We start from the raw sequence: 16,840 nt of genomic DNA on the forward strand, positions 1-16,840 counted from the left end.
CAAATAGTGGTTTGCTTGTATTGTACTGTCAGGCCACAAGTAAAGTTTTGGGAGAATTTTCAGTGAACCAATTTTAACTCTTTATTCCATCAATTCACAGCCATCAGTTAAGTGTGATGGATGCTGGGTGAAAGCAGACAAAAACTCATCTCTCTGTTGGTAGCCAAACCTAGAACAAAAGACGGACAGACAGGAATTATTTGAGCTGGTTTCACATATGCTATGTAAACATTTAAGCACATGCTTCAGCGTTCCACTCCTATGTTTTAGTGTGTTGCTGGATTAGGGTTCATCTGTGCTGATGACTATATTTTCTTCATCAGGCTTATGCTTACTGATAGCAGTTGAGTACACTTGGCCCACTGTTGCTGATACTAGCTCAGAATGATTGTGACAGCAGTGGTCCATGGGAGGAGGAAGTTGCAGTGAATAGGCAGCATGAGGAGGTGAAGAATAGCAGTGCTATGATCATGTCATTAAGAACTAAAACCGTGTACTACCTGGAATATAGATGGAACCAAAGAAACACCGACTAAATACTAGAAACAGAAACTAGTCATGAGCAGCATAGAAAGCTCCCAGGCTGAGAAAGAGGGAGAAGACAAAAATGAAATCTATTGAGAACCTCAAATTAACCTTCCACTTTGAAAGGGTTCCTCTCAGCCGCACATAGATTCAACTGCTCAAGTTTCAGAGTCCTGTCTGTCATAATAACAGGGAGCACAGCACGTCTTCATGGAACTTGTCCTGTCAGTACTTATTCTAATAAACACGTATGTTATTATTAATTATTCTTAACCTAGCTTTTAGTTACCATGGTGATGAGCATCTAATTAAAGCAGGCAATAAATAAAAATAAATATGCATAGCATCTGCAGATGCTGTGTTTTGTATACCTATATTGTTAGCACTGAAAGAAAATGCTGACAAATTTTTTACAGAAAAGCTGTTAAAAGTTTTTTGCAAAAGACTTCTGTGAGCATTTCCTCCAGTTTTTAAACATGTTGGAAAATGGAAAGATTGAAATACAAACATATCTGACTTAGGGAAAACTGTAATCAGCTTTTTTTCCCCCAAATCTGAAATTTTTCTTTCAGTTGTAACATGTCAGAGACCTTTCTCATTATTTTGTCCAACTCTATGGGTGTCCATTTCCTACGAGGAGACACCAAAACTAGCCTGTCAGGGCGTAAGATGGCTACATACAACCTGAAGAGCTTTTCTAAATCCTTTGCCACATGCTACATATAGTATGCAATTAACTGGTTAATCGCACAATAAATTTAGACATAATTATCACACCATAAAAAATGTTCATCCAGCTATAAAAAGAACCAACAAGTTACAAAGTTAGCGCTAGAAAATGTGTAACAACTTTATAGCTGAGTGCTAGCCAGCTTTAATCTGAATGTGTGGCAAGGCCTCAGGTGTCCATAGGCTGTGCTGGCTCATCCTTTAGGAGTGTGCCGTGCTCTGAAGGATGGCTAAGGTAACATGGCTTGATTCTGTAGCGGCCTCCCGCTGCGTGATGAATTCGGGAGGCTTTGCTCAGGTGAAGGGGGCCGTACTTAGTACTTGTGGTCCACATGCGTTTTACGCTCAGATCTGTTAATGTTCATCCCCCGCTCAAAAATGAGCTGTTTCCCCACAGGGTCCACCCAAAAGCGAGCGAGCTGTGGGTCCACTCATGTCGCGCCCTGGTCCTGGCGAGTGCATGCAGCGGGGTCAGGGCTGTGGCTCCACACCCCTCCGAGGCCAAGACCACGCAGATGCCCACGAGGGCTTCGGGCAGAGCTGGGAGCCGTGGCAAGGCTGAGTCAGGAGAGGAGCATCCAGCTTCATTCCGGGAGCCGAGGTGTGGGGAGAGACAGCGGAGCTGGTCAGAGAAGCACCGCAGCGCCCAGCGCACTCACCCTCGCGGCAGCGGTGCTCTGAAGGGAGGCGAAAAGCCGGGCAGCTCCGAGCTCCGGGCTCAGCCCACGCGCGCAACACTGCCACTCGGGGAGCCGCCTCACGTCGGGGCCTGCCTCTCGTGGCCACCTGCCTGCTGCCCCCGGGGGCGCGCGGGGGGAGCCGAGGAGGCTCCGCGCGGCGGGCGCCGGGGCACAGGTGAGACGGCGCGCCTCCCTCCCCGCGCAGCGGCCGGGAGCCCCCCCGCGGGCGGCGCTGATTGGCCGCGGCCGGGGCAGGCGGCGGAGCGCGGGACCGGCACCGCGCAGCTCCGCCCCGGGCAGCGGCGCAGTCCCACGCGGGACACGGGCGCAGCTCCCTCAGCCCGGCGCCCCTACCCCGGCCCACCCCGGCGGCGCGGCGCGGCGCGGGAGGGAGGATGCGGCCGAGCGCGTAGGGGCTGTGCCATGCCCGGCGCACCCCGCCTCTGCCCCGGCAATGGTAAGGGGGCGCGCGGGGCTTGGCATCCTTGAGCGAGCGCTGCCCCGGGCGGCTGCCGCGCGGGAGCGAGCCGCTGGCCGGGGTCGGGACACGGGCTCCAGGGGAGCGGGGCGGGCGTTCCTCCGAGCGTCCCGTCCTTAGAGGGTTTTAAGCCCAGAGCCTGGCAGGGAGGCTGTATCTGGGGCTGGTTTGGGAGAGGTCCCTTCCCGCCCGCCTTGTCTGGGAGTCTCTTCCAGGCGGCCCCGAGATCCTCTCCGGCAGGGTGAGGCGGCGAACAGGACTCGGGAGCTGAAACGCAGAGGTCGGCAGGGTGTTAAAGACCTCCCCCGCGGAGCTCGTTGCAGCAGACTTGTGCTGGGCTGTTGTCTGGACTGGAAGACGAAAGGGAGGAGGAAGAGCTGGCGTTTTAAGCGGGGGTCTTAAGAAAAGGTTGAGTAGCACCACTTGCAGCAGAGAGGTTCAGAGAGCCCTTGCCCATCTCTGTGCCCGCCTGCACGTGTCCTGCAGCTAGAACTAGCCTCTCACCGCACAGGAGATGCCGCCCAGTTAAGGTTACTTGAGCGAAATCATTATCTAGTGACTACAGTTGTAAATTGCCATGTGTTTGGGAGTAATTATTATCTCCGGGCCATTTCTAAATCCAGTCGTGGTGACCTGGGTATTAATTTGTTTTCACTGTGTAAACCCACTGAAGTCTGCAGTTGCACCAAGGAGGAGCTTCTCTACTTGGGTGTGAAGGAACTGGCCTAGATTTTTAGAACTGGACATCTAAAAATGCATGCCCATCATTTGCTTGTAAAATCACTATCCTAGTAATTGCACCTGCAAATACATACAAATCTACCAGGGTTACACACCCAGTTCTTACAATTCCATGTGCAAATTTTGCATCTGTAATAATGGACAGAAACCCCATAACATTTAGGCTGTTGTTTATGGCATTCATTTGACATGCATTTGATCATGAGAAAGGTATCTATCTGGTTTGTACTGATGTTTATCAGTATAGAGTCTTGGTGCCTTGGAGGTTAATGAATCATTATAACAACATGCCATGGCACATTTAACTTGATGCCACTGAGTTTGTTAACGGCAATGGTATTTTTTAGTCTGCTGGAATTATCAATAATGGTCAGTAAACCATGTGAAAGTGAAAGGTGTCTTCTCTTCCCATGTGCCAAGTGGCAGCAAGGAGATAGAGGAATGGGGACATCGTATTCAGAAGTTCGTGCTGGGCAAGAGGGGAAATTTGAGTGCCTGTTGGAATTGGTATCTTACTCAAATAGCTTTATGTTAGAGGTGCTGTCACTTGCTAGAGGGATACATGTTTCCTGGTAAGTACCAGTGCTATTACGAATAAAGCAGCTTTCTGCTTTGCAGCTGCATACGCATGTGTGCAGAGTGAAAAGATTTTCATGGGGCTTGGATACAACAGGTAAAACCAGGGTCCACTCTAACCTCCTGTGACTGAGGATAGATAGTGCTTAGCAACATCATCCTAGTTAGACTCCATCTCACCAGAGGCCTTCTTCAAACCCCACTAAAGTAGGAGGGAGTCTTTCCATTCACTTCAATGAGCACTGGATCATGCCCTGAAAAAAATGGTTAGTTTGAATGTGAATTTTAATTTATGAATTTGTGTGCAAGGGAGAGGGAGCAGCAGTCCCTCTGCCTTGGGCACTTTCACTATGCGCGAGAGTGACTGGGGCTTATGAAGCACCTTTCTAAAGGCAGCTTGTGAAACTTTGAACTGGCAGTTTTTCCCAACCAGTTATTTCCCACTCCAAAGCAAACTTCCCCCATGGAAACTTCATAAAAGTCTTAAGTAATTAAAACTACACAGCTGCAATTTGTTCTGCTTCAGTGCAGTGGGCAGATAAGCCTTGGTTTATCAAGTCTGAGCACCCAAACAGGGCTCCCAGCTGACTTGAGCTGGCACTTTGGAATCTGTTATGTCATGACAACTGCATTTTTTTCTAATTTATGTGAAAGACTCAAAGTTAAAAAAAAAAAGTGTGTATGGATATAATCTTGTATGTTACAAAGGGAAAGATTTGCTTTTTCTGTCCATCTGTCAATCCACCCATCTATCCATCCCTTTGCTAGCTGACAGCTGTTACTCAGGATAGTGAGAGGACTGTGTAACATTTTTGAAAGACATACTAGGTTTTGTTGTTCCTACAAATGATAAATATGTTCCCAAAGCTACTCCAAGGAACTAGCAGTGAGGTCTGAGACTAATCAAGATAGCTCTGCATTCTCTAGGAGGGTGTGAAATACCAAGGAATTGAGGGGTACATGATATACAGCATTTAAAGGCCACACTGGGCTATCCCTGGCTGCTGACATCCCACCCCCCCAAATCTCAAGTAAACTGAAAGGACTGGGTTCGGAGGAGCATTCCCTCCAGAAGGGGGAACTCATGCTATTCTCTGTGGCTAGTGTTATCTCCTTCCTTCTCCCCCAGGAGGAGTTTATGACTTTATTATTCTTTTCTTAACCTGTGCCCAGCATTATTAGCACTATGGGATAATTCATTATGAAAAAACAAGTACAATAAACCTGTTTCTTGGCATGCTTCAACTAAGATTTGATTATTTTGTAATTTCTTGAAAAGTTCTCTAGGGATGCAGCTGGTATAGTTCCCAATTTTCTCATAAATTCGTATACAATACTAAGAAGATACCTCTGCCTTTCATGAAGCTATACAATATGCCATCTGCGTTCCTGTTACTGTCATCCTTGTGGTTCTCCCCTTCCCCACTTGCCTTGTCCCTCCTTAGAGTCTCAGGCTGCTGCCCTTGTTCTTGTGGCCCTGCATGTCATGAGTTGGTTCCTTTGTAACTTTCAAAACTCCCGGTGTCCATTCCTGAAAGGCGGTTGCATAGCCACTGAGCTTGCTAAAAATCCATTAACTAGTTAAAACTAAGCAAAACAATTCCAAGTTTTGTCAAAGCAGAAATCTGTCAAAACCATAGAAGGAAGATATTCAGAAAGAGAGAAAGTGTAATAAAAAAGGATGCCAGTCTGGGGGTGTTTATAATACAGGGTTTAAAAAAAAATACCCAATAATGAAAATTCAATTATGCAAACAATCTATAAACAGCCAGAACAGTAACAGAAAGTAACAAAAGGCATAAAACATTTTAAAAACAAAGAATTATTGGACTACTACTACTAAACTGTGCCCCTGAACATCTCAGTGAGACCCTGGACTGTGTGATCAACAGGATAAGGAGCAAGACTCACTTGCAAAGTAACTAGTACATTTCTAGTAGGCCTGTGCGACGCGGCTAGTGTTTGCTTTGGATTTGGCCAGTTTTTGGGATGGTGATTCGATTCAGTGATTCGAATCACGGTCCCAAATTGATTTGGCCAAATGGGCCCCATCCCCCGCCCATTCTCCCAGCCCCAGGAATAGCTGCCCTGCCCGCCCCAGCTCCCAGGACTTTGAAAAAAAAAGCCCCCATTCACTGGCTGCTGCCTGGTGGGGGGTGATCCCCGCTGCCCTGCACTGCGTGGGGGGCTCTGCACGAGCCCCCAGAAGCCCTGAGGCTGCTTCAGGAGCTGGTATTGAAGTGCAGGGTTGTTGTTTTTTCCTTAAAGGGCTGGGCTGAATCTGCTCGAAATCGAATCAGCACCTGAAGCTTTGCACAGCCCTAATTTCTAGGTATAAAAGTGTGTACTGTCTGTTAAATAAACCTACATTAGCGAAGTAAAATCTCTTGTCTTGAGCATTCTCTCTCTCAACAGCCCACTGGTTTCCCAATTTAAAGTTTTAAAATAAAACCTTTGAAATCTACAGGACAGTAGGCAGAGCAGGGGTATTCATCAAGTGAGTAAGGGTGGTAGAAACAGTCTTGGTAAACCTTTTCGGTAAGAACCATTTTACAGTGTACAATGCCCAGTAAAACAAGTTGCCCAATGAACTGAAAATCAGCATCTTTGAAATTGGTAAAGAAAATGCTTCTTTCTATGATGCACAATACACTGCAGAACTCCTAGAATTTGACTTAGCTATTCCAATTTGGACTGGCTTCTTTGGAGCTACACCGATTTAAGCTAACTCAGTATCTATTCTAAAGAGTTTAGTGGGTGTTTACCTGAATTATAATTATTCCTGCAATAAAACTAGGATAACAGTCTGCTCAGCCTATAAAACTGCATATGTTAGAGCATAACTCAGTGTCCAGACTCTCAAGGGTTAGGAAGAAGCTTCCCTTGTGGAAAGACTATTCAATAATTTTGCACTGTTTCTTGTACCTTTATATGTACTGGCCATTGTCAGAGACAGCATAGTAAATTACAAGGACCATGCTATGGTTTGGTGAAGAAATTCCTATGTTGTGGTCAGGTCTTCAGGTAATATTCCAAGTTAAAAGACTTCAATCTAAGCAACTGAAAACATGAAAAAGTGAGATACCGCTTTATAAACTTTATAAACTTTGTTATTTGATCAATCAGACTGATTTGGTTGCTGTGACTGAAAAAAGCTACTTACTACAGAAAGGTAGATCATATGTACAAATTTTACAAAAAACAGAAATACTTAGAGCATTTTACAAACTGATAACTGAACTGTTTTAAGGATGGATACATCAAATGGGATGAACTGATTCATGTAACTTGCATGTAATTTAACACTATGGTAATCATAATCTGAGTTTGCCACGTCTCTACTGTTGTCTGTCTTCTTTCTGTTATGACTTAGAAAATTGCGTAATTTGTGTGGCAACAATTTATTCATAATGGATGAAAATAGTATAACTATTAGAGTAGCGGTTCTCAACCTTTTGCATCTTATGTCCTACCAACTATTTTGTCAATAAAACCCCACAAAATTGCACTGTTCGAGATATCTGTTGATTCATCTATTTGAAGTGCAAACAACTGATTTTTTTCAATAGGCAATGAGTTGAAGTCCTACCTACATGACCTTTGTGTCCCACCAGTGGGATGCATGCCACTGGTTGAGAAACACTGAGTTAGATCACTGGAAAAGATAGGGATTTTATAAGGTAAGAAGGTATCAGTGATACAGATTATGACTTGAGTATTTCTCCTGCCACAATTATATATTGCCTCTAATGCACATAGACCCAGTCTCAGCAGAGGTAAATCAGAATTGCTGCATTATTGTGAAGGTCAGCTGCTCGCCTGGAGGCAATGGCACTTGTGCCTACACAACTGAATTACATCTATGAATTACATTTACCTGGAAGGGCTATAATTGTCTGGGAAATGTTTGCTTTCATAAATGTTTATGAAAAAACCCCACTGTTCAATGTATTGGCCTCCATAGTTTCTCCTTTCTGTCACCCATCATTCTTAGTGTCTGATCTATCTGCTGGACTTTATTCTCATTGTACTTCCCATTGAAAATGCCAGCTTTCAGCACTGCACAATCTTAGCCTCAAGTGGTGCAGCTTGACATGGGTTAGCACCCCCTGGGACCCTTCATGTGTGGGTCAGGGGCTGGGGGAGGGATGATCACTAGCTTGTTTGCTTGGCTACCATGAAACTGAAATGCATGTTTCTGAAGCAGGCTACTATAAGTGGTCACATTCTGTAATTCTGTTAGTGTTATTAGAACAAATCATTTAATTTAAGAGGGAAAACCCTAATGAATACCAGTGGCTGCAGACACATGGGTTGCAGTGTGAGATGCAGGCAGCTGTACACAGCAGAAAGCAAATTAATTTGAATGAAGACAAATCGAATGTTGACAATTTCATGCAATTATGGAAACAATTGATGAAAACAGTGGGGGCTGCAGTCAGCCAATATCTTGCACGGGAATGGAGTCAGGGGTTGAAGGTTGGTTTTCTGGTGCTGAGAGTCCCTACACAGTGGAGCATGACAGGACCCATGCAGAACTGCTGCCTATTTTTTCCCTATTTTAAGACCAAGGTGGGTGTTAAGTGGTGATAGGTTTCATGCACTAGATAACTTCCTCCCTCATGCCATGGCTGCTGCTTTGTGCAAAGGTTTGATGTGTTGTGGGATGCAATATGGGCAGGATACAAGGCTGATTCATTGTGGGGGAAGTAGAGCTTTTCTACTGATGTCCACAGGCTCTGGATCAGACTCTTTATTTCAAATGGTTTATGGACATGCTTGGCAGGCAGTGCAGTAGCAGAGAAGTTACGATGGCTCACTACAGTGCTGCAGGCAATACTGTAAGCCTTGTTCCAGACTTGTGCCAAAGATTAGTCCCAGTCCACCCAACAGGAAATGGGTGACTGTTAGCCACATCACTGACACGTGTTGCGCTTTTCAGGAACTGATGTGCTTTAACCATGTTAGCCCAATGGGCTGCTAAACTTAGGAGAAATACTCTTTACTTTGGACATTTTGCTGACATGTCCACACACGTTACACTGCACCCTGCTGTACCCCTCATCTCATACAGATGGCAGAAGTGCTTAACACCCATAGATTCGTTTAAAATTAATGAGGACTGCATGGGATCGGCACCTCTGAGGAGGCCAGTGTTAGCTGCCTTGCACATCCATCCACATACATTCCCACACCCACCCTCACTCCCCTCTGTCTTTTTCTATCTACATGCACTTCTCTGTTGGCGCTTTATTTTTAGTTGTGGGGAGATATTTTGGGAAGAGCAGCATATAAATCTACTATATAAATGTCCAACCAAACTCTACAAAGCTACAGTCATGGCCAGTGAGATGAGAATGTAGATGTTTTAGTGCTCAGCATTCATGCAATAACAACACAGTTTACAGCAGAGGTGCTAGAGCTGTTCTCTACTATGGCAAGGCAACAGGATAAGGAATTCAGCCACGCTTGGAGTAAGCAAAGCAAAGATACAGCACGGGGACAGCAAAGGGGCATTTGCTCATTCTACCTGGTCCGGCTTAGTTTGGTCAGGGTTACATTGTTGTTGGAGAAGCTCTTTTATTTTCCCTTTAATTTTATTTTTATTTTTTGGTGTGAGGTGGTAAGGAGAAGTCCTGCTCTCATTATAGTTTCCATGGAGACAGATTTGATGCTGTACTTTAAAGAGGAGCTGAGTTGGCAACTGGCATTTTCATCTCGGCCAGCAGTTCCTGCTGTCAGGGTGGAATGTGCAGCCTGGTTTTTCACCAACAACTACCTCAGTAGCTTGCTTCTTCATCAACTCACTTAAACAACTATAAAAGGAGGGGTGCTTTTCTGATCATAACCAAAAAACAGTGTACCTGTGACATGAGAAAAGCTCCAGGTGTTTTGGTTGCTCAGTTTTCATCTTAGTGTTGTTTGGTGGCTGGAGCACAGGACACAGTGGGCACATCTAGACATATGCTTTAATATCCATTAGCCTATTTTAATGAGCAGTAAAGTGTCACTGAAAAAAAAATTGCTATTTAGTTAATGCCCATTAAAATAGACAAATGTGCATTAAGCACCACTTAAAAACTGTGGGCATTTTTGCATGTACTGTGGGATGCGGCATGGGATGATTTAATTAGCAAACCACGCCAATTAAAAGTGCCCATGTGTCACGTATTGGTGTCACCGCGTGTCCCCGTGCTGAAAAAATGGTGGTGGGGTGCTTTGAACTAAAGCTTATTGAATGTGTTTTATTTCAAAGCGTACCACTACCATTTTTTCAGCATGGAGACATGCAGCGATGCTGATAGATGTGATCTGGAAGGCTGCCGGAATGCATCAATTCTCGTGGTACACCACACTTGATTAATTGTCTGCTCTGATGCACTGGATTTTCAGCGTGTCAGAGCAAACTCTGCGCATGTGTAGGAACCCCATGCTGTTTAGTTACTGCACATTACAACAGGTTAATATGCATTTTTCTAGTATCTCACAATAGAGGGCAGCTATACATGAGCACGGGGGCTGCTCTGGCAAGCTGAATTCCAGCATGTCAGACCAAACTTGATTAATGAAGTCTGCTGGAGCGTGGCAATTGGCACGCTCCAGCAGTCCACTGTGTCTTGTGTATCAGCGTCCCTGCACTTAAAAATAGCAGTGGGGGCACTTAAACTAAAGCTCAAATGAGCTTTAGTTTAAGCACCCCTGCCACCATTTTTAAGTGCAGGGATGCTGATACACAAGATGTGGCAGTGCTTTAATTTGAGTAGCTCTTTGAGCTGCTCTAATTAAAGTGCTGCCCCCCTCCCTCCATGTGTAAAAGTGCCTGGACATACTAGATTTAATGCACATTAACTAAAGCATGTCAATGCATGCATAGGCATGCCCAAAGGTATTACACACATTAGACATACCTAATGGAGGTATACAAGGAATCGGGACTTCTGGATTTTATATGTGGGCCTGAGACTGACTTCCTCGGCTGCCCTTGAAACATCCCTTAATTTTTTTGTGACACATCTGCCCCAGCTGCAAAATGGGCAGAATAGATACTTTCCTACCTCAGAAGGTAGCTGTGTGGATTAATACTCACCTGGTCTGTAAACTCCAGCAGGCTTGCATCATCAGGCGTTAAAGTCTATGAACTGAGGGATATGTAAGTGCTAGACCACCTTAATTGAAATCAACAGGAGTTTTATTTTTGATTTTGACAGAGCCTTAATTCCACTTACAGGTTCAAACCATTATTCTCATCTAGCCTGATTCTTGTACCTAACACAGGTCATCGGTTCAGGAAAACCTGTAAGATACAAACAAAAGAAGCATTGACCCACAGTTGAGGAGAAGGCATGGGTGATTCATTCCAAATAATCAAGGGAGGAAAAATAAAGAAATCTGTCTCTGAAGAGGAAAATTTTCTGTAATAATAATAAAAATCCTGCTTAAAACTGTGCTGGACTGTGAGAATTTCCAGACAGCACATGTAAAAGTGTCTGGAAAGAAAGACTAAAATACATCAATTTCAAGCTGTGGTTAGACCTCCCCCTTCCATCCCCTGACACGCTTTGCTTTAGACTTTTCCTTGGAGCTTTGCTCTGCAACTAGGACTAGCATTTTCATTAGGTTTTGTACAATGTTGAACAAAGCATTTGTAAGAAGAAATGACTTAATAAATTAAATGACTGAGTATACAACTCAGTGCCTGAATCTGGCTCCCTTTCTCATGTCGAGTAGGAGAAAAGGTCAAAAGTAATCCTGAGGTAGCATGGTTCAGGAACACCAGCTTTTGTAGCCAACAGCACAGAAGGGAGAGATGTGGAAAGCATTATGTCTGGCTGCCGTTATCTCTCCAGCCTGAATGAAGTACCCAGTCACAGCTAGGTTGATTCAGGGCGGCACTGGGCACAAATCCAGAATAGGGCTCAAATTCATGCTATTGGGAGCTGTAGCCAGACACCGTAACAAAGCTAAGATTTTGTAATTTTAGGCATCAAATGCCTTATTTGCTATAGCATGCTGGGCCTAGAAGAAATACATTGTGACCTTGAGGGCAAAGAATGCGGAAGGTAAGTTGTGAGGGATTGTGCCATATGCTCTATCTTGCCAATGGCCATCAGTAGGAGAAAGTCTCCTTACATGATGAAGCAGCATGGTGAAACTTCAAAGATCCTTTTTTCCCTCTTTTCTCCCAGTTTAGTGTCTACAGAGAAGTGCCACTTTTTGGGCTGATAGCCAGCGCTCACAGACTAAATGGCTTTAACAAGAGTCACTGAACAAGAAACGGTTGGGTTATACGGCTTGTGTTAATCCCCACCCAGTCATAAACCTCTTTGACACTATGCATTTCTCACCACAGTCTCAAGCAATTGTGATGTGAATGGGAAAGAGAGAATGCAAGCAAGGGAAGCCAGTGGATAGACAGTTTGTGTTATAGAGGTTCTCAGGAATGAATATCATACAAAATGAGATCTTGAATAGCTAGAGTGGTTCCTCTGAAGCATGTGTGATAAGAGGGCAGTGAGTGGAAATGAAGGGCTTCTTTCTTGCCCTGTGGCGAGGGGATTTCAGTCTCCATTGTCAGGATTCTGGCATGATTGTGGCAATAGCCCAAAACTCACTTGAAAAAGAAACCAAAGACAAATCTTGGTTTTATACAACTTTCTTAAGTGGCAAAAAAGAGACTGAATACAATAGTGCCTGGCTATTGGTGCTATATATTGATGGGCTAGGCAGACAAGATTGTTCTTATGGGGGATGCTTTGTGTCAGCTGTTCTTCAAAAGGTAGCATGCGGAAATAGAGAGGTCCCTTTCTTGGCCTTTTATTTGACTAGGTGAGCCCTTTCTGGAGTGTTCCTCCCCCACCCCCTCAGGAAACATGTTTCTCTTGTGCTGAACAGATGACACATGGCAAATGATTATATATTGCACAGTCTTACCTGTTGTTTGGAGGAAATCAGTCAGGCTGAATTTTGCAATGTTTAACTCTTTGTCAACTGAATCCAGCAGGAAAGAAATAAGAGATATTGATGTCACTGCTTCCTCCTTTGGAAGAGGTCAGTGGCAATGAATTCATCTGCACAAGTCCCAGGAAGGGAGGAGATTACTAAGTTTGGGAAGTGCTCTGTTGGTGCAGGTTGCAGGAGTGTGGTCACGGTTCATCCTCCTAACTAGAGTCCAGATGGTGAGCTCAAGTAAGAGTATTTGCGTTTCATTCTTGGATGGATTTCCTAGAGCATGAGGAGGGAAGTATAAATTAAATTTTTCTGGGCCATGGAGGCTCTGATCCTCCAGCAAAAAGGGGTTGCATAAAAGGACAGGGAATGATGCCAGGTAGAGGAGCTATATTAGTTTCTGGATGGATAAATTCATATATGGAAGCTGTGAGAGGGTGCAGCCTGCAGTGGCCTTCCTCTAGCAAGCATTGCTCTCTTTCTTGGCAGGGTGGGTATCATCTACTCTTCTCTGCTACAGCTGAGTCCCTCTGGTGAACTTATAGTTACCAGCACCAGGACTTAGGTAGCAAAACTTAGTTTGAAACTCAGCTCTGTCTGTCCCGCTGTTCTCTTCATGTGGGACTGAGGTAGCATCCAAATGGGTCAAGGGGGAAATCAGGACTGATTAGTGGCAAATCAGACATTAAATCGCAGGAAATACATGTCATCAGCATGTCTTGCTAGTTGGGGGTCCTGTGGCTACATGAGTTACACACTCCAATAAACTAGAGATAATGTTTGGGAAACCAACAGGTTCTTTGAAGTTGGTGCCAGCATTGAACGACTTGTGCATTATAGTGAGAAAGAAGAAGTCAGCTGCCTGCCTGCAGAAAGTGATCCACTGGGCATCCCTGCTTAACATCAATCAGTCATCAGCAGCTGCAGCGGGGTGTGCTTCCCCTCGGCTGTCGCATGCTAATTCTGGCTCTTGTCAGTACAGACAGGAGAGGCTGTCTTTTGATTATGCAGTGTACAGAGCAGTGATGCACCCTGGTCTCATTGCAAGGGATTATCATCTGCATCGCTTATACCCTATCCTTTCATAGTGGACTGAGGTTTTTCATAGGTGATTGCTTTCATTGGGATACAGGTGTCTTGCTCCTCCATGTGTTTTTGGAAAGTAAAGCCCTGATATAAACATTATCCTTTTTGTAGACTTGATATAGAGGTTTTCATGCTGAAGAATCTTCAAAGGCTTTACATGCTGTATTGCCTTTAGAGATAAAGATTGCTTCATTGGCAAATAAAATGAAATGCATCTCTTCCTAGTGCAGAAAGCAACAGCTGTGAATATAGGTTCAGAAATTAATAGATTTTAAGGAGAAAAGGGGCATCTGATCATCTACTCTGTATTCCAGTATAATACAGGTTATACAGCTCTACCATTTATCTCCTTCTTTTGGCTTACCAACTGTTTTTTGTTTGTTTTTGTTTTATTTTTGAGTTGCAGTAGAATTGCATGTATGTATGTGAGATTTCTCCGGTCTCATTGAAAGACTCCGAGTAATGGCGATTATATCCTTGAGAACTTGTACTAACTATAACATCAGACAAACAAAAATAACCCCATACGTCTGACTGGCTGTTTCTTTCCTGAGCTGAGTAAAAGGACTTTGTCACCCTCCTCTGGGCTATGCAGGTGCATTAGTGAGTGAAAGATATCCCTGAAAATACAATTGCTGCAACCTCTGATTGCCTGGTTCCTTGTGTGAACAGTCTCTTTAGGTAACAGTTGCTGGAGCACACAAAGATTCAGGTTGCCAAGATAGTTCTCGTACTTGGTAAAGGAAGTAAATATTAAAATCAAGAACAAAGTAAAGCCCTGCAAAAGGGTTCTGCTACTCATGTTCCTTTGATAACAGTATGGGGACAAATAGTTAAACTGTGAAGTAGTCTGTGGTGACAGATTTGGACTCCATCAGGTGGCAAGGCTGATTTCTTGTGGAAGATGCCGTTCTTTAAGAGCAGTCCATCTGGGAGAAGTTAGGTGCTATACTGTGGAGAAATCAGTCCCTTAACTCCTTGGGAGTTGGACTGTTCAGATGAGAGAAGCAATGAGCTAGTGTAGACAGGCGTATGAGGTCTGTACAAGGAGGTCACAGAATAAAGAATTAGAGATTATACACATTTGATAGTTCTTGGATTTAAATTCTCCCCTTTGGATCCCTGTTGGAACATGTGCAGGGCTCTCCCGCTGAAGTTTGTTCTCCAGGACTTTACCCAACCCAATTTTATGTTTCTCCATCAATGAATTTCAGTTGTTTCTCTTGCAACTTCACACTGTAGCTTGTGAACAGCTAGTAGTACCAGATTCTTCAGAATGGCTATTTGCTTATTCCAGAAATCCTTACATCCTTAAATTAAATTATTAATAGGATTTTAAAATATGTCAATGAACCAGATTCCCTTTTCAAATATTACAGCCCCTTTGAATTAAGTGAATGATTTCTGATCTACATATGTGAGTGAGGAGAATCGGACTAATTTTTTTTGAACTGCTTAATCCTCAACCTCTGTTTTTGGATGGAAGTGCCTAAATGTTTTTAGGAGCCTAAGCCTCATTTCCAAAATGGACCTAGGCATTTAAGACCCTGATTTTTATTGAAAGTCACTGGGATTTAAGCTCCTTTGGAAAATATACTTCCTATCTACATACAAAATTGTAATAGCTTAAAAAAATCTTACGGGTTTCTTAGCTTTACAGTCTATAAAATGACTGTAAGGAAATTCTTAACTTGATTTAAACTTAAACTCACAGAGTGCCTATACACAAGCAGCCAGGCTGTTTCAACATCTGGAATTCCAGTGCACTGGAGCAGACTTGATTAATTGAGTCTGCTGGAGCATGGCAGCAGCCTCCTGCGTCTCGAGTATCAGTGACCCTGCCCTTAAAAATGGTGATGGGCAGTTTGAACTAAAGCTCACTGAATGAGCTTTAGTTCAAGAGCCCTGGCCAGCATTTTTAAGTGTGAGGATGCTCAGAGCCACTGTAATTAAAGCACCGCCACCCCCCTACCCCTGGAGCATGCATAAAAGTGCTCATAGAGGAGTAGGCCTGGAAGGGACCTCCAGAAGTCATCTAGTCCAACTCCATGCCTGAGAGGATCATCCCTATCCAAAGCAGCCTATACAATCCATAATCTAAAGTCTACATAAGACTACCTTTAACCCTGATACAGTACAGACCTCACACCCAAACCTGCTACAAGTAAAGTAAGGGAACCATGGCAGTCAATGTCCTGCTTTTATGAAATGTTGTTGATATATGCTCAAGAGATCCTGGGTAGAGGGTCATGTACCCCGCTGCAGAAGAAAGCAAACCCTCCACAATCCATATCAATCTGACCATGGAGTAAAATTCCTTCCTGACCACAGTTGTGGTGATTGGTTTGACTCTGAGTGGAGGGGCAACATCTTTTATCCGGAAACCTTTGGCTTTGGTCCCAGAAGGAGCATTGGCACAGCCCAGCCAAAGTCCCAAGCCTAGGCTGTAGCCAAGACCCAGTGCCCCAGTGGAGGCTTAAAAAAAGCCTGATGTGCAGCAGGAATTGTAGGTGTGGGCAACCAGCAAAGCTCAGAAGCATGAGAAATACGCATAGAAGAACACAGGCCTCAGACCATCCCTGACCAGTGGCCGTCCAGCTTCTTGAACACGTCTGGTGATGGAAAGTCCACAACTCCCCAAGACAGGCAGTCTGTTCCACGACCTCACTATTCGAACAGTGAAGAACTTTTTCTGGATATGCAATCTAAACTTACTGTGCTGCAACGTCAAAGCATTGGTTTTTGTCCTGATATGAACTTTTGCACCCACTCTCAAAGCATCCTTGCAACATGCCCATCCCCTGTCAGCTGCTGAAGTGAGAATGAAAAAAATAGATCTAATTTAATTTACTTCAATGTTAATTATAGCAACATGTTGCTAAGCCCCACATGTATTGGAAATGGAAAGCTTACAATGTGTGCTACTCTACTGTAGGTGAGGAGATTGGTTAGTACTGACCACATTCCATCTAATAAAGGGGGATACAAATTGACAGCAAAGTTCTGGAGCTTCACCTGAGACCCTGAAAAACTTGCAGGGTGAATGATTGGAGTTGGGTTCCCTGCTGATCTACAAACC

General features: G+C 44.2%; 1 protein-coding gene across 2 annotated transcripts in view; it reads left to right on the plus strand.

Moving 5' to 3' along the window:
- The first annotated feature begins 1,078 nt into the window (after window positions 1-1,078).
- Window positions 1,079-16,840, plus strand: part of HTR4 (5-hydroxytryptamine receptor 4) — a 253,864-nt gene continuing 238,102 nt past the window's right edge. Inside the window, exon 1 of one of the 2 annotated variants that reach the window (XM_090065166.1) lies at window positions 1,079-2,391. In XM_090065166.1, coding sequence (XP_089921292.1) covers window positions 1,587-2,391 — 805 coding nt within the window. In that variant the 5' untranslated portion in view covers window positions 1,079-1,586. The remainder of the gene's footprint in view (window positions 2,392-16,840) is intronic. The other variant, XM_090065167.1, reaches the window with a different exon arrangement.

Source organism: Crocodylus siamensis, chromosome 10 (genome assembly GCF_052110815.1).
Source record: "Crocodylus siamensis isolate JL-2025a chromosome 10, ASM5211081v1, whole genome shotgun sequence".
In the NCBI taxonomy this organism is placed as follows: Eukaryota; Metazoa; Chordata; order Crocodylia; family Crocodylidae; genus Crocodylus; species Crocodylus siamensis.